Raw genomic sequence first — 23361 nt, 5'->3', positions numbered from 1 at the left:
GTCGTATGATATTTTTCTCTGCCTGACATTTCACTTAGTGTAATAATCTCTGAGTCTATCGATGTTTCTTCAGGTGTCATTGTTTCATTCTTTTTATGGTTGAGAAATATTCCATCGTATGTATATGTACCACATCTTCTCCTGTTTGAGTCTTTATTTATTTGGCTCTGCGGGTCTTAGTTGGGACATGCAGGATTTCTAATTAGGGCCTGTGAACTCTTACTTGCAGCGTGTGAGATCTTGTTCCCAGACCAGGAATCAAATCTGGGCCCCCTGCACTGGGAAAGAGGAATCTTAGCCACTGGATCACTAGGGAAGTCCCCACACATTTATCTATTCAAATGGACCTTTAGTTCCTTAAAAAACTAAAAGCAGAGCTACCATATGATCCAGCAGTCCCGCTCTTGGTCATATATCCAGAGAAAACCGTAATTTGGGAAGATACATGCACCCCATTGTTCACTGCAAATAGCCAGAACTTGGAAGCAATTAACATGTCATATTTCTAATGGGAAATTGTTTCTTGTTATTCTAAAAGTTAAGTCGCTCAGTCGTGTCTGACTCTTTGCGACCCCATGGACTGTCGCCTACCAGGCTCCTCCGTCCATGGGAATTTCCAGGCAAGAGTACTGGAGTGGGTTGCCATTTCCTTCTCCATGTTATTCTAAGAGGCTCACAAATGAGGCGGAGAAGGCAATGGCACCCCACTCCAGTACTCTTGCCTGGAAAATCCCACGGATGGAGGAGCCTGGTAGGCTGCAGTCGATGGGGTCACTAAGAGTGGGACACGACTGAGCGACTTCACTTTCATTTTTCACTTTCATGCATTGGAGAAGGAACTGGCAACCCACTCCAGTGTTCTTGCCTGGAGAATCCCAGGGACGGGGGAGCCTGGTGGGCTGCCGTCTATGGGGTCGCACAGAGTCGGGCACGACTGAAGCGACTTAGCAGCGGCAGCAGCCAAATGAGGCAGAGGGGGAAACACTCCATTTCATATAATGTGCTGCTTGCCCAGGTCTACAGGTTAAGATACTTCCCGGACTGGAACCCTCTTGCTGCCCTAAAGTCCCAGATAGGCACCCAGTTTTGAATCTAGCAAAGCCAGAAGAAAGCACTTAGAGCCTGTAGTGGATGAGAGGATGAACTCTGAGCCCGTCCCCCCGGGTCTGAATCCCAGCTCTTACCCTTACCAGCGAGATTACCAGCTGTGTTGTCTCAGGCAAGTTACCTAAACCTCTCTGGCTTCAGTTGCTCCTTCATACAATGGATATGATGCTGTTTGCCCGCCTCACAGGACTGCGGTGAAGGAGATTAACTCATTTAGATTGCTGCCTTGCACGTGACTGCAGTACAGAATCCATGTTTGTTGAGATGATGATGGTTGCTCTGGGTCTCTTCTCGTATCCCTTTCCAAGGCTTCAGTACCTGACATCTCTGTGATATATATTCCATAGTGTGATTAGTATATATTTGAGTATCTCACTAAGTCAGGCAAGTGAGATCTTTGGATCCAGCTTCTTAGTCTTCCTCATGAAGAAACTCAGGCCCAGGGACATAAGATACAAGTCAGGTTGGGGTCAGGCTTCCAGCCTCAGCCAGGAGCTTCCGGCACCATCCCATTCACCCAACATGGGAAGAGGTGACTCTCCTGAAAAAGGCAGCTCAGACCAAAGAGCTGCGTAAAATTTTTAAGTTATTTCGTATTAATGATATATTTCCATTTTTAAATTATGTACATTTATACGAAGAAAGGATTTCCCTGTTGGCTCAGGTGGTAAAGTGTCTGTCTACAATGCGGGAGACCTGGGTTTGATCCCTGGGTCGGGAAGATCCGCTGGAGAAGGAACTGGCAATCCACTCCAGGACTATTGCCTGGAAAATCCCATGGACAGAGGAGCCTGGTAGGCTACAGTCCATGGGGTCGCAAAGAGTCGGACACGACTGAGCAACTTCACTTCACTTCACTACATACGAAGAAAATTTTACTGAGCATACTTAAACACAGCTTTTTCTTTGCTTTCATTTATCTTTTGTAATGGAATCTGTGAGATACTTTCCTTAAAAGTATCCCTCAGAAAAGAAAAGCCCATGGACGGAGGAGCCTGGTAGGCTGCAGTCCATGGGGTCGCTAAGAGTCAGACACGACTGAGCAACTTCACTTTCACTTTTCCCTTTCATGCATTGGAGAAGGAAATGGCAACCCACTCCAGTGTTCTTGCCTGGAGAATCCCAGGGACGGGGGAGCCTGATGGGCTGCCATCTATGGGGTCGCACAGAGTCCGACACGACTGAAGCGACTTCGCAGCAGCAGAAAAGAGAGAATTACTGTTTATTTCAGTTCATCGAGAGTCTTTTTAAAGCAGAGTCCTTACTCCATTACTTTTATCGTGAACACCAAGACTTTATTTTGGGAAGACATACTAGCCTCGTGGCCTTAATAACCTATTTGGGTTTATAGAAGTTGATGAAATTAATAGACATAAGCCAAGGAGGAAGTAAGAAAAAATTTTGACATTGGTTTCATTATTAAAGAGGGTCATTTGCATGTGACCTCTCATTCCCAAATAACTGGATTTTTTAAGGGTTATTTTAACAAGCAAGGCAGTATTGGACTTCCCTGGTGGCTCAGACAGTAAGCGTCTGCCTACAGTGCAGGAAACCCAGCTTCAATCCATGGGTTGGGAAGATCTGGAGAAGGAAATGACCATATTGGAAGATCCCAAACACACACTTAGAGAATGAACGAAAAACTGCCATAGTGATGTTAAACAGTGGTCCTTATGGCTTTGAATAAAATTGTCAGAGTCTGTTTCATATGTCAAATTCAAATATGTGCATATCTGAGTTTAAGGGAAATATGTGTTGTTTGGAAAACTTCATGAGAATTTCATGGACAGTGCCCTCATTTGTGGAGGGAAATGAATGCTGCCTTAAATAATTTGATTATGTGTCAGTTTTAGCAGAAGCATGAAAGCTTAGTTACAGACACATTTCAGTCTTTCTCGGGGTGGGTTATTTGGATTTTTGTCATCAAATGGTTTCCCTCTGTTAACCAGCTCACTATTGGGCTGCTTTATTTTCTCCAGCTGACTGCTTTATTTTCTCCAGCTTCAGATTTGTAACAGAAAATGTAGATTAATTTCAAAAGAAAATGTTTAAAAATTAATTTTAAAAAAGAAATGCTACTAATTTAAACATACTGACCAGCAAGTTAAATAAGAGTCCGCTCAAAGTAATACATTCCCCCAGAAGTGATTTTGTTTATTTGCAGTGTTATATCTGCTCCCAACTTTCCTGCATCAGCACAGATAATCCAGGAATTGAGTCTGGATTTGTTCTATGGCAGGTGGCTAATGGGTTACTTGAATTGTGTACACACTCTAAGATTTCAGTGATTTCACTTAAGTTAGAAAACAATAACCCGTGTCACTTAATGTCTTGGAAGGAAAACTCCGAGAGCCTGCACTTAACCGGTAAAGACTATTTGGAACTTTAACACAGGGTCCAGCACTCGTTGCTAAGAATCCCGAGCTCTTGTCTGTCTTCTGCATCTGAAAAAGATGGCACCAGGAGGTACTATTCTTCCAGCTTCCTGCCACACCCTCAGTATTTTTCTCAGAAGTGACAAATTTGGAGGCTAGGACCATCCAGCGCTGTTTCCAAGCAACTGTTGAGGGCCGTAATAATTCCCTCATCTCTGCAGATACCTTCCTGAGTTTGGAGAGAGAAAGCTGGGCTGATGGTCCCCGTAAGAACCCCTAAGTAAAGTGGTAACTGCTGTTTATTCAATGAGAATCTCAATAAATGGGCATTTGTTCTGTTGATTCCTGTGGATGGTCTGCAGAATGAAAATTCCAAATTCCATTTCCTTCGTTTCCCAAGAAGGACTCCTCGTCCTGTTGCAGGAAGTACGATTTTGTCCCCTTCGGTGCATTTTCATGTCCTCAGATGCAGGACTCCGGCATCTTTGTAAGATGGGAGAGTGGAGAAAGTGAAGTTGGTCAGCTGCTGAAGGAACCCTGGCTTCCTTCACCAGCTCTCCTCCCACGCCCGCTCAAGAGGACAGCTCTGAATCCGGGTTTCTGATGATTTTGGCTTCCCGTCTTGCCCAACTCCAGATTCCTTCATATCAGCACAAATGAAATGACTGTGAATTATATGTTTTGGCCAGAAGAGGAAGAGGTGGTGTCTGCCCAGACTTGTAAGAAACACAAGAAACACTAATAGTTGTGGAATTTGTGTTGGCAGGAGGTGTGGCACTGCCATTGGGCTTTACTTCCACCCCTCTTCCCCCTGAATATTGGTAATACTCTGGGAGTTTTAAATACAGAAAAATTCAGAAAATAATATGACATGCCTATTTACCCATCATTCAGAATTCACACATTTGACCATTTTTTATCCTCTTTGCTTCAGATCTTTCTAAGAATAAAATGTTATAAAGTTTAAGTTCAAAACACCTCCTTGATTCCCTTCCCTTGTGAACCTTCCTGAAGATAACCTTGATCATGAATTGATTGTATATCTTTGCAGGTCATGATTTTAGATGTTCATGATGTGTATGTTATATGTAAATCCATGATAATTGATTTGTGCATGTTTTGAAATTTATAAGTAATCATGTATTGCATTCTATTTCTTTTGTTATTTGACATTATAATGAATGAGTGTAGCTTGTTTAGGTATATTATGATAACTAATATATGTGGACTTTTTCTAATGACTTGTTTTGTGGTTTATGTTTATCATGTGTTTTCCTCTTTTCTTCCTTGCCTTTGATTTGTAAAATTTGCTTTATGTCACTCCTCCTGATTTGTTAAGTGTATAGATTCTTTTTATTTTCTTAAAAAACATAATGCCTGTCTTAAAATTTTTATTTTAGTATGATCTAAAATGATTCTGTGTCTGTACAATCCTCCAGAACAAAACCAGGACCCTCCCATGCTGGAGGTGGAGATGCTCTGTTGCCCCTCTTCTCATCTTTTATGGCTGTTATTGTCTAGACCTGTGCCACCCAGGATGGCAGCCACTAAATACACGAGGCTATTAGCCACTGAGAAAGAATGAGCCAAGTTTAAACATTTTTAATTTCATCAATTTAAATTTAAAAGCTGATATTCAATTCAGTTACTGGGAGGTTTTAAACCTGTTTGTAACAACCTGGATATGTGAAAATACAATATAGTTTATGACCTCTAAATATGGGTCAGATACTCGTAGTGAAAACTTGGCATTTGAGTGGAAGTGTGCTGTAAATATGAAATACATGCCAAGTTTTGAGGATTTAGTGTGAGGAACGTTTGTCACGTATCTGATTAATAATTTGAATCTTGATAGCATGTTGAAATGATAAAGTTTTAGTTATCTTCAGCTAAATATACTATCAAAATTAGTTTCACCTTTGTCTTTTTACTTTCTTCATGTGGCTATTAGAAAATCTAAAATTACGTTTTATAATTTTATAGGGCAACAGTAGTCTGTGATTTCTGTTGAAATATTTTAAACACACAAAAAATAGATACTAGTATCTACAATTAATAGATTTGCCAATATATTTTATACTTTTTTCTTATACATTTTTCTTTCGTGTCAATTCTCTTTTCTTCTTGCTGAATTTGATCCTTTAGGTTTAGATCCTTGTTGAAAGAGAGACTCTGTTGGCAGTAAACTCTCTTAGTATTTATATTATGACATACCTTCATTTACCTTTACTCTTGAATGATAGCTGGGTGTAAAATTTTAGGCTGACAGTTTTGCTCAACTCCTTGAACATTTCTCTGGAGTTTCCTGTTTACAGATTCTGGTGAGAAGTTAATTCTTTGAAAATAATCCATCTCTTAATTCTGGAAACTTTTAACGGCTTTCTTCATTTTCTTCGACCTTCTGTGGTTTCATTATGTCTCATTGTATATGTTTGCTTTGCTTTGTTTCCAGTTTGTTCCTTGGTGTGAGTTTTTAGTCTGGAGACTCATGACTTCAGTTTGGGAAAATTCTCACCCGTTATGCCTTTGCCTTCCTACCAGTGTCTCTGTTCTCTGCTTCTGAAAGTCTATTAAACATACGTGGATCCTGCAGTTAACCACCATGTCTCCTAACCTCTCTTTCATACTGTTTATCTCCTTCTTGCCTTTTGGTACATTCTGGGCTAGTTCCTCAGCACTCCATGACGATTCATTATTTCTTCTGCTGTACCTGGTCTAGACTTTACCTTTTGAGTTCTTTTTAATTTCAAGGAGCCTGCTTTCATTCTCAGAACTTGCAGTTTTAAAAAGTTCAGCTACCTGTTGATTTTTGCCATGCACAGTTTGTGCTCTCGGCTGGTTCTCCTTTTCCATTGGGTTACCAGGTGGTCCAGCTGCCTTCTGACTTGTGCCACCTGCCACCCAGTGACTCCCCCAGAATCCTGCTGTGCCTTCCATCAGGCCACCACATGTGTCCCCTACCCCTTGCTGGTTCTCAGTTCAGCCCCCATCCAGTTGGATGCTGAAGGAGCCTCAGATGTGTGAATAAGATCTTTTTTGTTAAGCCATGGTTCTCTGCCTTCTTGGCCATTCTGCATTCAAACTAGATTAGCGTGAGGCTGCCCTGTCTAGGGGAGTGGGCAAGAACCCGTCTGCCTTGGAACCCCCTGCAGCCTATCTCTCTCACTTCGTCCTTCCCTTCTGCTCACAAGGTGGTTGAAGTATATCTGAGATCATCTGTGTACACCCCCACGCCTTATTTCTCCCTTTTCTTCATTTTTATTCCTCAAAATCTTGGACGAAAGCTTTGGGCTTCTCTTTTGATTCCTTTATACCATGACCTCCTGCTCTCTTCAGCCTCATGGCTAAGTGTTAGCAGTGTGATAAGACAGCCTGAAAGGTGGTAGGTCCTTCTGAAATTATATGCCTGTTACTCTGTGTAACAGAAGCAGATGACAGGGTTGCAGGGAATCTGGTGTAGGGAACTGCATTCAACCTCAAGGCTCCATTGAATTTAATATATCATATTTGATAATTTACAGACTCATTAATAATGACAAATATGGCTGAATAGATATTAGTCACAAATACGGAAGTCTAGAATTTCAGGATTAAAAGGTGGTTCTTTATTTTACCTCTATACTCAAATAAAAACTGTTGCTATAAAAAGAGACTCATTAAAGTCTTATATTTTTTTTATTATTTTTTAAAATATAAATGTATTTATTTTAATTGGAGGTTGACTACTTTACAATATTGTATTGGTTTTGCCATACATCAACATGAATCCACCACAGGTATACACGTGTTCCCCATCCTGAACCCCCTCCCTCCTCCCTCCTCGTACCATCCCTCTGGGTTGTCCCAGTGCACCAGCCCCAAGCAGCCAGTATCCTGCTATATGTTTTGTTGTATAACATTTGTATAGCCATTCGGTCTATGAAATGCTCTCCCCAGTATCTCGCTTGATCGTAAAGATGACCCTTTGAGTTAGGTGTCACTATCATCGATCAGAGAAAGAGACGGAGTCACATGATCAGGTCACTGTCCCAGACCACATGGCTCTGAGCTAGGGAGCCGAGAGTGAAGTGGTGTCTGGACCTGCATGTGTGCCGCAGAACCCCACTGACGCCAGGGTGAAGATCATTTGGGTTGTTCCTGCCTACCAGTTTGCTATGTACTTGTGTATAGAGTGATCTCGGGGAGTAGTTGCCAGAGAAACCAGCTGTGCTACAGTTGTCTCTCTTCCGCCTCCAGGCTTAGGCTCATTCATTCATCTGGAGGTATTGACATAGTCAGTTATACCTGCCTTTTCTGGGGGGGAGGGGTGGTTTCCAGGTTTCTCTTTTTCAGTAATTGGCATCCAATACGATCAATATTAGGCCACTTTAGAGAGTGATCAGTCATATTGCTGTCACAAATCCACTGCCTGGAAGCATATTGAACATAATGTCATTAATATCAGTTTAAGGGAAAGAAAAATTGTGGATAATATCAGTATAAGGAAAAAAAATTTTAATGTCAGTAGAAGCTGTGTGGAGACTTCCCTGGAAGTCCAGTGGTTAAGATTCTGCGCTTACAATGCAGGGAGGGTGGATTCAATCCCTGGTCAAGAAACTTAACATCCCACGTGGCCAAAAAACAAGTAGTAGCTGTGTGCTGCTGCTTTGAAAGCCTGTCAGTTACAGGTAGAGGGTAGCCCAGATCAGATCTACTGAGTGGCCTGATAAGTAAGGATGAGAGCCCAGCACTTCAGACAACACAGCATCTGGTTGTGGCCAGACGGGTCACATTGGTAACTGGGGAAATGGGCAAAGCCAAATGGCTCGCCTATTAGACTTTCTCAAGATTTCCCTGTCTCTAACTCAGCCGGCTGATGCAGCACAAGACCTGTGAGCCAGACATTCCTGCGCCAGAGAGTGGGGAGAGGAAAGAGAAGCTCTGTTTTCCTTGATGATAGAGAGGATTGCACGGATGAGGGGGAAAACGGTTGGTGTGGAAACAGGAGAGAACTCCAGGGATCTGGGAGGTTCTGAAGAGAGAGAAATCCGTAAACTGGCTAACAGGCAGCCCCAGGGAAGAAGAGGCTTACTGTGTTGTTTGCATTGAAGAAAAGGTTTTGTCTTTCTCAAAGACTTTATCTACTTCTGACCTGACTTTTACATATTACTTTATAATCCAAGCGTTTATTTATTAATAGTTTTTTGGCCACACTGTGCAGCTCACGTGATCTTAGTTCCTCTACCTGAGATTGAACGCAGCCCCTCCGCAGTGAAAGTGTGGAGTCCTAACCACTGGTCTGCCAGGGATTTTCCTGTAACCTAAGTGTTTAAATTTAATCTTACTTTATGTGGACTTTCCATATGTTCACATAGCTTAACTTTTTAATCCCATAACAATAATTACGTTGTTTATCTAAACATTTGTCTGTTATTTACTGATCCTGTGAGTTGTTTGCAATTATTTCATATTAGAGTACAAATAAAACGGTATTTTTACAAAGCTTCTTGTTTCTTTCTCTGACTCTTGGTTCCAAAATCAGAATTACTCCATCATTACATTAGTCCTCTGTGTCTTTTTTATATTGCCAGATTGTTCTTTGAAAATATATTGATTTACAGTGTCACCAACCCCAGCAAACAGTGGGTTTGAGGAGCTTTTAAATGTTTTTCTCATTTTATCAGACTAGGCATTACCACACAGCTGTTTTCTTTTCCTAAGCCATGCATTGCGTCAAATGTCAGTTTGCTATTTGTATTTTTTTTGTCCTGGGAACTCTTCCTGTGTGTGTGTTAGTCTCAGTTGTGTCCGACTCCTTGTGACCCTGTGGAGTGTAGCCCCACCAGGCTTCTCTGTCCATGGAATTCTCCGGACAAGAGTACTGAAGTGGGTAGCCCTTCCATTCTCCAGGAGATCCTCCCGACTCAAGGATCAAACCTGGTTCTCCTGCATCACAAGCAGATTCTTTAGCGTCTGAGCCACTCTGTTCCTGAATGCTTTTCTGCTAAGTCACTTCAGTTGTGTCCAACTCTTTGTGACCCTATGGACCGTAGCCCACTAGGCTCCTCTGTCCATGGGATTCTCCAGGCAAGAATACTGGAGTGGGTAGCCGTTCCCTTCTTCAGGGGATCTTGAACCCTCGTCCCTTAGGTCTCCAGCACTGGGAGGCAGGTTCTTTACCACTAGCACCACTTGGGAAGCCCACTCTATTCCTGTGTTGTGTCAAATAGTTTTAATTTTCTGATTATTTGAAGTGTTTTCATCTTATTTATTGTCTAGCCAATAAAAATATATGGACATAATTGATTTGTCTTATAAATCTAAGTGTATTTATGGAGTCGGGAAAGGAGCTGTCACAAGAGTGGGCAGATGCTTCCCCGGGGGGATGGATCAAACTCTGGAAAGAAATCAGCTAGCGTGGCTGGGTGCTGGGCCGATCCGCTGGGGCTGGGAGTGTGGGAGAGACCCTGGAGTTACTGATGGAAAAATGGGAATTCATGATAAATGTGTCAAGTCTTATCAGGAAATGGGCTAGAAATCAAAGCTAGCTGAGTATGGGGTGAAAATAACAGTTTTGCGCTTGGCCTGGGCTTTTCCTGCTCTCATCTTAGGGAACAAAGTGACTATTGGCTCCCTGTTCTTTCCCCCAGTGGCAAGAGAAATCAATGAAAATTGCTTCAAGTGAATGTACATTGAGAACAGGGGCTCAGATCAGTTCTTGCAACAATTCTGGTGTAATATTAGAGCAGTTATGCAGAATAATGCTGTGTGTGTGGGTGAGTGTGTGTGTGTGTGTGTGTGTGTGTGTGTAAAACGTATCCTTTTACAAATTTACTTTTCCCTGGAAATGATCATTGGCTTATGTAGTCTTTTAATATGCATTTTCCAACTTAAATACAATTCACCCAAATATTTTCTTTTTAGTCTCCAGAGAATACAGAGGGCAAGGATGGATCCAAAGTAACTAAACAGGAGGTAAGTGTGTCTTTGACATCCTGTATGCCATTATTAACTGGAATTTCTAGTATTGTTATGACTGTCTGCATCTGAATGACTGCTCTTCTAAACTGGATTGTTGAGACTACGTAAACCAGAGATAGAAGTGTGGCTGTGTTTCCGCCCTTGGCCCCGGGCAGATTTCAGTTAGGGGCACTCAGGAGGTGTTTTCCACTTAGCATGTTTATGTTTCTACTTGTCCGTACTGCTGTCTGTTAAAGCAGATACTGAGAATTCCTCCTGGGCAAAGAGTGAGATAATAGGTAAATTCATCAAGGAGAACAAAGTCCGCCTTTCACAGTAAGGAAATGAAAGACTGTTGATTTAATAAATTCTCCACTCCAGTGAGTGAACTATAAATTACCGTTTGGGCTCTGAATATTTGCCTAAAAGCAGTCGTCTTTTAAAGTCAAAAACTACAAAAGATATGTAAAATGCCAGAATTTTAAAGTTTTTTACTTCGAAGCAGGAAAATTCGTAGGTTTTGGGATAATTAGATAATAAGTCAAAGAAGCTCTGTGTGAAAATACAGAAAACTCCAAAAGGCTAGGAGCTTGGAAGAGATACTTGCCTTTGACCTTCCATGGCAATATCATGAGCTTCTGAAAGGAGACGAGCTAGAATGAGATGGTAACTGTGATGATAGCCATTCCCTTTTGCACAGAGCCTCACAGTGTGTAGAAACACTGCAGCTCTTAACCCTTGAACTTACAAACTCAAAGGGGTCAGGAGAGAGACGAAAACAATATCTAGTTACAGAGTCTGATTGGGTGACTCATATTGTGTTAATAATTCAGAGGTGGTCATGAGAGCAAAACCCCTACACATGGTTTGTAAAAGGAAGTTCGTTCTGCCGAGTGGAAAATCTTCAACAGAATCTGTAAAGAAATACTTCAAAAGCAGAACGAGCAGAACTGCGTATAGCCAAGTCCCCGCCGTGCATTTACCCAGTTTTCAGTGTCTAGCAGAGCTTGGGAGGTAAAACTGGCAATCCAAGGTCAAGTCACTAAACAGATGGTGAAAGTGAAAGTGAAGTCGTGTCCGACGCTTTGCGGCCCCGTGGACTGTAGCCTGTCAGGCTCCTCCGTCCATGGGATTTTCCAGGCAAGAGTGCTGGAGTGGACTGCCATATGAAAGTCACTCAGTAGTATTCAACTCTTTGCAACCCCATGGACTCTACAATACTGGAGTGGGTAGCCTTTCCCTTCTTCAGGGGATCTTCCCAACCCAGGGATCAAACCCAGGTCTCCCACATTGCAGGCAGATTCTTTACCAGCTGAGCCACAAGGGAAGTCCAAACAAATGGTAGAACCAAACAAAAAAATGTTATACCAAAGTTCCAGTGCTTGAATTTTCTGGAAAATGGTGAAATATAATCTGTAGGACAGTTGACTAAGTGTAATACGCCTTAATGTTTTTAGGTTTCGGCACAAATGCAGTTGGGTTTCTCCTTGGGGACTGCTATTTAAATTGATCTGTCAGAAAACCTAGAAACCATTACATACAACAGATCGTGGACAGAGAACTTTTCCCTCCTTTCAACACTAAAAGCAAGCTGGTTAGAATATATGAACAAGATTCTTGCTCATACAGTTGTCTTATGCATATTCTTTTAGCCTCAGAATTTTTACTACTTATATCTTTACAGTATTATTTTTAATGTTTTATCTGATTGCATGTATTATCTTGCTGCTATCAGAAATCTTTCCTAGAAAAGACTCTTCCTATCATTTAAATCAGGATCAGATTAAAACTTATGATTTGTCTTCAGGACACCAACACAATTGTTTCAAAAGTAAAAAGGTTGGTTAATTAGAAGTGCTTTGGGATAAGAACTGTTTAATCATATATTGATTGATTTTCCCTGCTGAATTGATGGGGTTTTCTAGTTATGTCACTGAGTGTGCCCAACCTAGTCTACAGTCAATAAATATCAGTTACAAAGGAGGATCCCCTTTTGAAAATCTTCTCAGTGGTATTTGAAGGTCATAGTGCAGAGTATAGTATCTGGACAATAAATGACCAAAGTGATAGGCTACAGTCATTACACTGGGCAGATTCCTAAGCCCTTTCACCTCCATTGTTTGAGCTGACCCTTAATTTAACCCTGGAACAAGGGGAGAGAGCACTTTGGGATTTCCATAGAGCTAGTTGGCCACGCACAGAGCCGACTCATTGGAAAAGATCCTGATGCTGGGGGAGATTGAAGGCAGGCGGGGAAGGGGGCGACAGAGGATGAGGTGGCTGAATGGCATCACTGACTCAGTGGACATGAGTTTGAGCAGACTCTGGGAGATGGTGAAGAATAGGGAAGCCTGATGTGCTGGAGTCCAGGGGGTTGCGAAGAGTCAGACACGACTGACTTAATGACCGAACAACAGCAAGAGCATTCCTACCGAAGCAACCGAAAGATGTATGGAGCACTGGATGCACCAGGCTGTGCAGATTGCGTAGTGACAAAGGAGCAAAAGTCTCTGCCTTCATGGAGCTTCCACTTAGAAGGGAGAAAGAGAGAGCAAATAAAATGATCAGAAATCTGCTATGAAGAAAAAGAAAGCAATCAGAGGGAGCAGTTTATGTCAGAGAAGCACCGTTTTGGTCAACAGAGGCACGAGTTATTATCCCCATTTAACAAGAGTGAAAAAGGTTCTCAGAGAAAGAACATACTTTTCCCTCACTTTGTCAGTTGCGGCACCAGGAAAGCCGTCTGAGTCTTCTGACTCAAAATCCCCTGTCCTCATGCCCCTTTTGGGGTCATTGTAAATCTGGTCATGGGACTTCGTGGTGGTCCAGTGCAGGGGGCCCGGGTTCAGTCCCTGGTCAGGAAGCTATAAGATCCCGCATGCCACACGTCATGGCCCAAAAAAATTGAATCTGGTCACCCAGTGCCTTTTCTCTGTCTTCTCCGTCCTCCAGTCAAGACCCTGATACGCCTCCTGCTCCACTTCTCAATTCTGCAAAGAAGGGAAATTCGACCTAGCTCTTCATTTGTTTTTGAAAGTTAAAAGCAACTTGACTTGTGGGCTTTGCTTGGAAGTGCATGGTGAAGCACAGAGGCATTAAGGAATCTCATAAAAGTAAATGTACTTCTGAATTCCACTGGAATGGCCCATATGTTTTGAGCAGTGTTCAGCTAAGTCCAGTGATTTTACTTGTCCCTAGCTCTCCCAGGGAATTCTGTCATATTGAGATCAGACTTCTGTGTTGCTTTTGCAGGACATTAAAGACTCCGTATCTTTCATAGTAGCCCTCACTATAATTTTGTCCAGCCTAGGGAGTTTGTCAGGTAAGCAGTCAATGCCTACTGAATAATTCCATTTTGTCCAGCACCTGTGTACCGCAGTAACAAACCTTCACGTGGTTTCTGTAACTCTCAATGACCCATCATTCTAAAAGCCTGCCTTTTTTCCCCTGAGAACTACTCTTTTGGCCACTTTTCCTGCGGATTCACAATCAACAAATGGAGAGACATTTTTTTTTAAATTGACGTATAGTTGATTTACCATATTGTGTTTCAGGCACATAACAAAATGTTTTGGTGATACACATATACGTATACATCTATATTCTTTTTTAAAATTCTTTCCACTGTATTACAAGATATTGAATATAGTTCCTTGTGCTATACAGTAAACCCTTGTTTATTGAAAGAAATTCTTAAATCTTTTTTTAAAATAGTAGTTCTGTCCCACAGTGTGAGTCTCAAATGAATACTTTGAATTCTAGTGTTTGAAAGAAGGGAGAAGAGCAGCCTGGTCTATTATATATCCAGTAAATACAGTCCAGTCATTTATAGGAAGATTTGTGAAATGTGATGAAACTTTGCAGGAAGGTATACACACCTGCTGCAAAGTCAGTACTACTGACTGTGAGCGAAAGTTTGTTTGAGCCTCCCCTCTCTGCAGTGAGAAAGAGCATCTCTTAGGATGGTTTAAGAGAAGAATATTTAAGAGAAGTTTGGGGTGTTTTTTTTTCCCCTTCCCTGACATAGAAAGAAGAGCTGTTAAATTTTAGGCAGGAAGTCATAAAATCATTTTACTGTAAAATATATGCTTTTTAGATATGGCTCCATTTAGACAGCCTAGAAAGGCAGACTTTGTTTTGCATGCGTTTTCTAGACTTTTCATTTTGAAACTCTTGTGCTGGACCTGAATTATGAAAAGGTAGTGAGTCATTTGGATGGGAACAGCTGGCAGGCCAGTGCTCTGTTGGAACGCCTCTGGAAATCCCGGGGTGGGGGTGGGGTGTGACATCACTCTGCCTCTTGCCTGGAGAGGGAGGGGGCAGCGAACCGTCGAGTTGGGGAATTTTTCACAAGATCTGGCTTCCCTTCAATGAGCTCTTACTCAGGACAGCTCGTTGGTTGATAGGGAGGCAGTTGTAAATAATGGTTAACCTGTTGGCCCCTTTTCAGGCTCCAGACTGGATCCTGAGTAGCCAGTGGCCTTGGCACCGCTCCCTGGGAGTTCACTCTTGCTGTGCGTGTCTGGTGCTCACCCAGTCCAATCACTTCCATGTTTGCTGAGGGCCCCTGCGAGGCATCAGAGCTTCAGAAGTGCTAGAGAAGATGGTTCCGTGCAGAACGGGCACAGACAAGGGGCAGGAGGGAAGGCCCACATTGTGTGTCGCGCTGTGCACCCCCGACCCTGTGCAGTGATGTGTCTGCACAGTCTTCTGACTCGACACTTCTGCCCGCCCACCTGAAGTCCAGCTCTGAGCTGTGCACACGAAACCAAGGTTAAAGTTATTCCTGGAGGCTCTGGCCTTTCATTTCCTTCTGTAGTTTAAAGAAAGACGGCTTTAGCTTCTTCTGACTATATTCAGCAAGAAAATTCTTCCATGTCGAGATGGCAAGAAACACTCCAAGGCCCTTTCTTCTTGACCAGCTCACCCAGACTGACTTGAGAATTCCATGTCCTTGGAATTGTGACCCAGGTTCCTGCTGACGATTTGCGCTGACCGTCAAAAAGATTATTTGAGACCTTTAAGCTATTGTCATGAGGCAGAGTCCACATAAGGCAGCAAATTAGGGAAAAGCTTGCGTTCCTTTTTTTTTTTAGTGAGTATTCTTGCGTATCTACTGTATGTGAGGTGGCACACGGTTCTAGTAGAAATAGAGCTACGAACCGAAGAGAACGGGAGGAGTATTTGCTCCTGGAACACTTATAAAGAAAGGAAGTTGTAGAAAGTGAAATCCCTTGAGGCTCTGTCTTTGGCTGGTGAGGAGCAGAGTATCAGTTGTATGTGTGTTTTTCTGAAATATGTAGAGCATTTCTGCTCTTAGTAATTTTCTTTGCCATCTCCTTTGCTGTGAAGTTGCACCATCCTTAGGGAAGATTTCCTTGAAAAATTCTAATCTCAAGAGATTCTCTAAATTTGTAAACTTCCAAATGAAAAGAGCTTTATGCTCTATTTAAATCTTTCAGCGATGTGCATTTCATAGATCAATCAATGTGTTTATTTTGTTACAGGTAAAAGGAAGCTGTGGTTGTTAACTGCCTAAGATTTGTAGTCATTCTCTTTTCTAACATAGTAACCAGGGAGGGGACTCCTGATATTTCGGTTTCTGCACAATTATATAATAAGTCTCTTTTTGTATAAATGTATAAGCTTTGGTTCCGCTTGTAAGGAATGCGCGTCAGACTGGACTGGTTCTGAAATAGCGCCTCAGTGCTGCTGCTGCCCATTTTATCACACAGTAGATGATGGTTTGGGTGGCAGCCTAAACGTGTCTTCCCGGCCTTGCCCATGGCACCCTCCCCTGCGAGAGGCCAATTCTTTGAACAGTGCACCTGCACCTCTTTACAGACACTTCTGGAATGTTCCAGTGCGCAGGGCACTTGGGGTATGTTTAACTGTGCTCACGGGGGGTTGAGGTGGGGGATTAATGGGACTCATGCGTACTATTCTTTCAACAAAGTAAGACAGTAAGAATGAATTTTTTAAAAAAATCAGCTTGATTGTGCAAAATCACGAAGAATTATGTTTTGTGTTTCTTTTCCTTTGCAGCCCACCAGACGGTCAGCCAGGTTGTCAGCGGTGAGTACTTTGGGCCCCACTGTTGTTAGCTCTTACACACACATTCCTTCTGTCCGCGGCAGCAGAATGAAGACTAAGGTGGTGTTTCCTTTGAGCTTTGTTTAATTTCCTTTTTGGAAATTACCTGGGTCAGAATTTCGAGCAGGTTTGACAAGTGTTGCCAAGCAATTCACTTAATCAAATAGACTGGTGAAGAACAGTGGCCAGCCCAGCAAGCAAGCATACGAAGCCCAGGAAGTTGTTTGATATGGCTGGAGCTGTGCGATGAAGAGTGACGTTATTAGCAAAGCCCTCATCTCCTATTCTACACCTGATGTACCAAAGGAGACAAGAAGTCTTGATTCTGTCTCCATGAGAAAGAGAAAATCCATACCTTAGTCAGAATGTTCTGGAAGTCCTCTGAATCCATAGACTGTCGCCTTACTTCAGAAGCAGAGAATCTTTTTTTAAAAAAAGAACCATTTCCAGTCTGCCACCTGGGGTCTCCCTCTCCAGGCCAAGCCCAAGGAAGGGTCGTGGGTTAAGAGCATTGAAGCTGGGATGGGCAGTGACCAAGCCTTGACAAGACTGCCCCAGCCCTCCTCACCCTGCCGTGCTCCTGGCTGAATCTGGTGCTCCTCCCACCCAGCCTGCTGGTGTGCCCTGCCTCCTGCTGCTGAGACCAGTCAGCCTGGCTCTCTGGAGGGGGACGTGCGCTGCCCACTGAGATGTAGGGGGAAAGGCATTGACCTCTTGGCTTACAGCCCATACTAGATGGCACTGGGACCTTCAGGGGAGCCTGGCTTTCTTCTCAGCCCACACCTGTGCCTGGCACAATGCAGGGAATCCAAGCTGAAATGGATATTGGAAACTTTTCACAAATTAAAAAAATATATATCAGTTTCTGGCTTTTCTTCTCAATATATTTTTGCTAAACTTGTTTCACACATTTAAAAGAAAAGGAAAGAAATAGGTATTGGAACCATTCTCAAGTTGGGAAGTATAGCCGGGTTTAGGTTGGGTTGAGCCAGTGTTCCGCATGTGTGCGTGCTAAGTCACTTCGGGCGTGTCTGACTCTTTGTGACCCCGTGGACTGCACCCCGCCAGGCTCCTCTGTCCATGGGTACTCCAGACAAGAACACTGGAGTAGGTTGCCATTTTCTCCTCCAAGGGATCTTCCTGACCCAAGGATCACGTCTCCTGTGTCTCCTGCGTTGGTAGGCAGGTTCTTTACCACTAGCGCCACATGAGGCCCAACCTAAGAAGCAACATCAGAGTCACCTGGAAGGTTAAGACCTGGGAGGTGTGTTTGTGTGTGTACGTAGTTAATCCAGATTCTGCTACAATACCAATACAATACACCAACACAAAAGGTGTTATGCTTGTCCAATGGTGTGATTTTCACTGTGGTTGGAAAGCTATGTCTTAACTCTTTTAGATTTCACTGTAGATTATGCTGAAAGCTGTTGTATTGCATGGATATCTAGCTTATCAAGGGCGAGGGGGCAGACCTTTAAGTTAAAAACCAAAATATAAAACAAGGCCTTTCCTGAGCACCAGGGTCCAGCAATATAATACCTTCCACTGACATCATGGCCCGCGGTGCTGACGCAGAGCCTCGGAAGCCAGTGGGATTACAGACTACAAAAACATCACCATTTCCTGTCCCATTAAAACACCAATACTGAGTTTAGGAGGAAAAGGTCCATCTTGCTGTAAATTGAGAAAACAAGGACATGTTAGTACAATGTATCAAAGCCTGAAGTGAGATGTTTTATATCCTGAAAATTTAGGAGCTATGCAAAGCTGATATATTTGGGGAGCAAATTTATGGTGGTCAGAAGATTAAGGGAAACAGCCCCTGCTTTTCAAGCTCAGTTTCCTTTTTTTATTAGAGAGGTTATGTCCAACGACCAGTCTTCCGGAATTGAAGTGATTATAATTTCAGTTTATGACCTTGATGGAAAGGGCCAGATTCGGTATGGTCCTGGACACCTGGAGGCACCGACGAAACAAGTGTTTTTCTCCGTGGGGGGTGGGGGTGGGGTGGGGGAGTGGAGGGGGTACTCTGGGCAGTGTTTTCTATTTAAAAACCATGCTCCCTGGTGCCAGGAGAGAGGTATAATTCTTTCCTAGCTCCATGAGAGAGAAATATTTGCCCTAAGATAGCTTTAGGAAAACCACAGGTTTAAACTTCCCCCGTGTCTCTTTGTACCCATCTCAGGTCCTTAGGAAGCAGCCAGGCTGAAGGCTTGTATGGAGGGGCCTGGGGCCCCAGGGCAGGGGAGCACTGCTTCCAGGAGTGGGGAGAAACACACAAGGCAAGGAAAAAAAGAAGTCGCCTGGTGGGCCCTTTAGCTAATAAGGTCTGTGAAAGATCTTGAACTTTGGGAGCTAACAGTATACCTTGTGGGCTTCCCAGGTGGCGCTAGTGGTAAAGAACCCGCCTGCCAGTGCAGGAGATAGAAGAGACACAGGTTCGATCCCTGGGTCGGGAAGATCCCCTGGAGGAGGGCGCAGCAACCCACTCCAGTATTCTTGCCTGGAGAATTCCACGAACAGAGGAGTCTGGTGGGCTACAGTCCATAGGGTCATAAAGAGTCGGACAGGACTGAAGTGACTGAGCGCGCGCGCACACACAGCGAACACTGCATCATTATAATTGTGTTCCTAACAACAGACTCTAGGGAGCCCAGGGTCTGGGTGGCCAGGAGATTCTGTTCACCTTGAACTGGCCTTGGAAGAGAAAAGTAGGAAGAAGCTCAAGCTCAGACAGGCATTTGAAACCCACATCAGAGGTGGGAGAATTTGGAACTGGTTTTGGAATACTTCATGGGCGGCTCTCTCCATTCCCACATGGGCTTCGCCTGTGACGGTGCTAGGATTTCTAGACTGTTTGGAAGGCTGGTGTGAACCAAATTCACAGAGTCATTTGGCCGAGGGCCTGAGTCGTTCCTCTTGCTGCATTGCTGTGATAAAAGGAAATGAAGTGACATCAGACAGAAGCTTAAACGTGTTCCCAGAGAGTTATTCTGGCCCAGGGAATGGTGAATTGACTTCCAGATCTCACCTGTCGTCGACTTGAGAACCCAGGATGAAACTAGTCATGAAATGTGGAGGTCTTTTTGCTGGTGCTGAAAATAGGACATTTTTTTCTTTTGAAATGAATGTCATAGTCAAAATGGACTGTTGTCTTTGGCGGCCTTGTTGCTGTTTCTTTTGGTGCTGAGGGTTGTCTTTTTCAGTATTTGTATAACTTCATTTATCTTTGCAGAAACCTGCTCCCCCCAAACCTGAACCTAAACCAAGAAAAACATCTGCTAAGGTAAGAGGTGCTCCCTCCCCCGCTTTGGCTTTTTCAACAGTGAATGAATTATAATTCCATATCCCAGAGTCATCCAAGGAAAGATCACATTTAATGATTCAGGCTCAGTGCCTGGACCAGAAAACTCACCCGAGCTGGAGACAGGCTTTCTCAAAAAGCAGAGAGCACAGTTCTTACACTTTACTGGGAGTCTGTTTTCCGTTTGGTCCGTGCAGCAAAGGGAGTCAGAGCATATGCTGCTCTGAGAAGCCTCACGTCCAAGGTGGAGTTTGGTAGCTGCCTCATGAGACACACAGTTCAGATGGTTCTCTGGAACAGTGAGCCTGGGCCTGCTGCCAACAGCTGGTGGAGGACTTGTGGGGGCTTCTGGCTTCCTAGAACTGGTCTTAGGAGGCCAGTCTGCTGACTAATAATTAATCAATACTACCAAATAATTAAGGCTTGCTTGGTAGCTCAGACGGTAAAGAGTCTGCCTGCACTGCAGGTAAGTGTCGGTGAAAGGCGCTCAGTCGTGTCTGACTCTTTGTGACCCCATGGACTATGGAATTCTTCAGCCCAGAATATGGAATGGGTAGCCTTTCCCTTCTCCAGGGGATCTTCCCAACCCAGGGATCGAACCCAGGCCCCCTGCATTGCAGGTGGATTCTTTACCAGCTGTGCCACCAGGAAAGCAGGAGACCTGGGTTTGATCCCTGGGTTAGGAAGATCCCCTGGAGAAGGAAATGGCAGCCCACTCCAGTATTCTTGCCTGGAGAATCCAATGGACAGAGGAGCCTGGCAGGCAATACCCCACGGGGTCATATAAAGTCAGACATGCCTGAGCACCTAACACAAACAGTAATAATAACAACACACAGCAAATAATGAATACAAGCAAACAGTTACATAGCCCTTGTCCTGTGTACGTGTGTGATCAGTCGCTTCAGTCATGTCCAACTCTTTGTGACCCCATGAACTGTAGCCTGCCAGACTCCTCTGTCCATGGGGATTCTCCAGGCAAGAATACTGGAGTGGGTTGCCATTTCCTTCTCCAAGGGATCCTCCCGACCCAGGGTTTGAATCCATATTCACCTCCAGCTCCTGCATTGCAGGCAGATGCTTTACCCACTAAGCCACCTGGAAAGCCTCTTGTCCTATGTCAGACCCTCATCCTATGCATGGGCCTCCCTGGTGGCTCAGTGGGTAAAGAATCCCCCTGCAATGCAAGAGGCCTGGGTTGGGAAGATGCCCTGGAGAAGGGAAAGGCTACCCACTCCAGTATTCTGGCCTGGAGAATTCCATAGACTGTGTAGTCCATGGGGTCACAAAGAGTCAGACATGACTGAGTGCCTTTCACTTTCATCTTATGGATAGACACTCACATCAGTCCTACTAAGGTAGGGATACATTGCAGAATTATCGGGGGTAGGAAGTGTACCCCCCAAATGGCCTTTCTTTACTTTGCCCTTCAGAGCGTCACCCCTTGTTGTGTGTGCATTGTTTGAAATGATGTGTATTGAGGTGTGAAAAGGCGATTGTGAAGCGGAACTCATTTTTGTGGCTTTGGTCTCTTTTTTGGGGGGGATCCACGCCTCATGGCCTGTGGGATCTGGAATCTTAGTTCCCAAACCAGGGATGGAGCCTGGGCCCCCTGCTTTGGGAGCACATTAGAGTCTTAACCACTGGACCACCAGGGCAGTCCCAGCTTGGTCTTAAAATTGGGATTTTTTCTTCCTCTGGGCCTTCCTTCCCAGGGGCTCTCCCAGCTTTTAGCCCCAGGTCCTCACGTGCAGCGGTTCCTCTCACTGGGTCTGCCCTGACTTCCCTGTGTCCCCCTGCAGCTGCTCTCCCCACGTCAGGACCGCTTCTCACTGCATCAAGAGAGGATGCTCACCAGACACACACTTGAGGAGAGGTCAAAGTCCGGTGGATTTCCTGAGTTGCCTGTTACATTTTCACGGGAGCCTCCATGTAACCCACTCAAAGCTCAGCAGAACCGGGTTCCCTTTTTCCCCTGAGAGCCACCCCTCCCCCTTGTTTGTGCTTCCCCTTGCGTTTGGATGGAGGCCGGCTGAGTTTACGCAGCCTCCCACCCTGTCTCACACACTCTGTCTCCTTGTGCTTTGATCCTCTGTTAGAAAGAACCCGCAGCAAAGGTTAGCAAAGGTGTTAAAGGGAAGAAGGAGGAGAAGCAGGACGCTGGAAAGGAAGGTCCCGCAGCACCGTCTGAAAATGGTGACACTAAAGCTGAAGAGGTACTTTCCCCAGACACCTCCCGCTGATTGAATCAGTGTCATGAAAGCAATCGCTGGACCCTTCAGCCAGTGACCGCACGTTCATAATGTGTCTCTTTACTGCCCGTAATGTGATTGCAGATCCGCATCTCTCGCTCAACTGTTAATGTCTCAGCCTCCAGAGGTACCCCACCCAGCACACTGTCAGTAAAGGGGCAGATTGAAACAGTGAGAGTTAAGGGTACAGTGGACAGTTCTGCACGTTTGCAGTGACTAGCATCAGATAGTAGTGTGGTGTTCTTTTTCTTTAATCGTGAACCGCGGGAGCCCCGCAGGCAAAGCTTTTGTGGTCGTTTGCAAAGCAGAAAGCAGCAAATGCAGCCAAGCGTTTGTGTCATATATCCCTGCCTTGTCTGTTTTTACACCCAGAGTTGAACTTGGTTTTGCAGTAGAGCCGCTAAAAGCAGACGTTCCAGACTGTGCATGTTGCTCGGGTGGAGTCTTCTTTGGCTTATGGTAGTTTTAATAGTAACTCTGTCTTTTTTGTCTTCCTTTCTTTTTTTCACAGGCACAGAAAACTGAATCTGTAGCTAACGAGGGAGAATGAATGGTCATGAAAATTGGGGTTGATTTTATGTACCTCTTGGGACAACTTTTAAAAGCTATTTTTACCGAGTATTTTGTAAATGCTAATTTTTTAGGACTCTACTAGTTGGCATACAAAAATATATAAGGATGGACATTTTACCTTCTCATAGTCGTGCTTTTTGGAAATTTCCATCATCCTTGAGTAAAATAAATACCAGTTTAATATTGGAAGCTGTCTATAAAATTGATTTCAGTATTCCATGCTCTCGCTTTAAAATTTTAGTCCTGTGCATTCTGTGGTGCTTTTACTGTGCGTATTTGAATTTTTTCATGCCGTTTTTCTAGAGCAATAATCAGTGGTGCTTTTGTACCTAGGTTTTATGTGATTTTAATGAAACATGGATAGTTGTGGCCACCTGCTGATTATTTGTGGTTTAAAATAAAAGGTTTTCCTGCCTGCAAAATACCTGCCTTAGTAGTGTCTTTGCTAAATTTAGGCATTGTTTCGTTTTCTTGTTGCAGAAGATGGAAAGAATTTGTACAGTCTGTCCCATGCTGGTCCCTCTAATAATTCATATAGGGTTGTTTCTTAATTTTCTGGCCTTTAAAAATGTTATTTTAATAGAATCATCTATGAGTGCCAGTGTAGAATTATTTCTAATATCCTTAATACCAGAAGTGGCCAGCAATAGTCAACCATATAATAACACTCAATGCAACATTATTTTGTTGAAATCCTTATAAATAGAATGGCATTCTG

General features: G+C 43.8%; 1 protein-coding gene across 6 annotated transcripts in view; it reads left to right on the top strand.

The window, feature by feature from the left end:
* The window catches only part of HMGN3 (high mobility group nucleosomal binding domain 3), a 34337-nt gene extending 11272 nt beyond the window's left edge, over positions 1 to 23065 (top strand). The window contains exons 2-7 of one of the 6 annotated variants that reach the window (XM_052645727.1): positions 10386 to 10436; positions 16467 to 16496; positions 19750 to 19800; positions 21918 to 22034; positions 22155 to 22197; positions 22582 to 23065. In XM_052645727.1, coding sequence (XP_052501687.1) covers positions 10386 to 10436; positions 16467 to 16496; positions 19750 to 19800; positions 21918 to 22034; positions 22155 to 22197; positions 22582 to 22595 — 306 coding nt within the window. In that variant the 3' untranslated portion in view covers positions 22596 to 23065. Of the gene's footprint in view, positions 1 to 10385; positions 10437 to 16466; positions 16497 to 19749; positions 19801 to 21620; positions 21847 to 21917; positions 22035 to 22154; positions 22425 to 22581 lie in introns of those variants that run through there. The other 5 variants (XM_052645724.1, XM_052645725.1, XM_052645728.1 and 2 more) reach the window with 5 other exon arrangements.
* The last annotated feature ends 296 nt before the right edge of the window (positions 23066 to 23361 follow it).

Source organism: Budorcas taxicolor, chromosome 9 (genome assembly GCF_023091745.1).
Source record: "Budorcas taxicolor isolate Tak-1 chromosome 9, Takin1.1, whole genome shotgun sequence".
Taxonomy (NCBI): Eukaryota; Metazoa; Chordata; class Mammalia; order Artiodactyla; family Bovidae; genus Budorcas; species Budorcas taxicolor.
The sequence above is the reverse complement of the archived record's forward strand: the minus strand, read 5'-3'. Positions and strand labels throughout refer to the sequence as shown.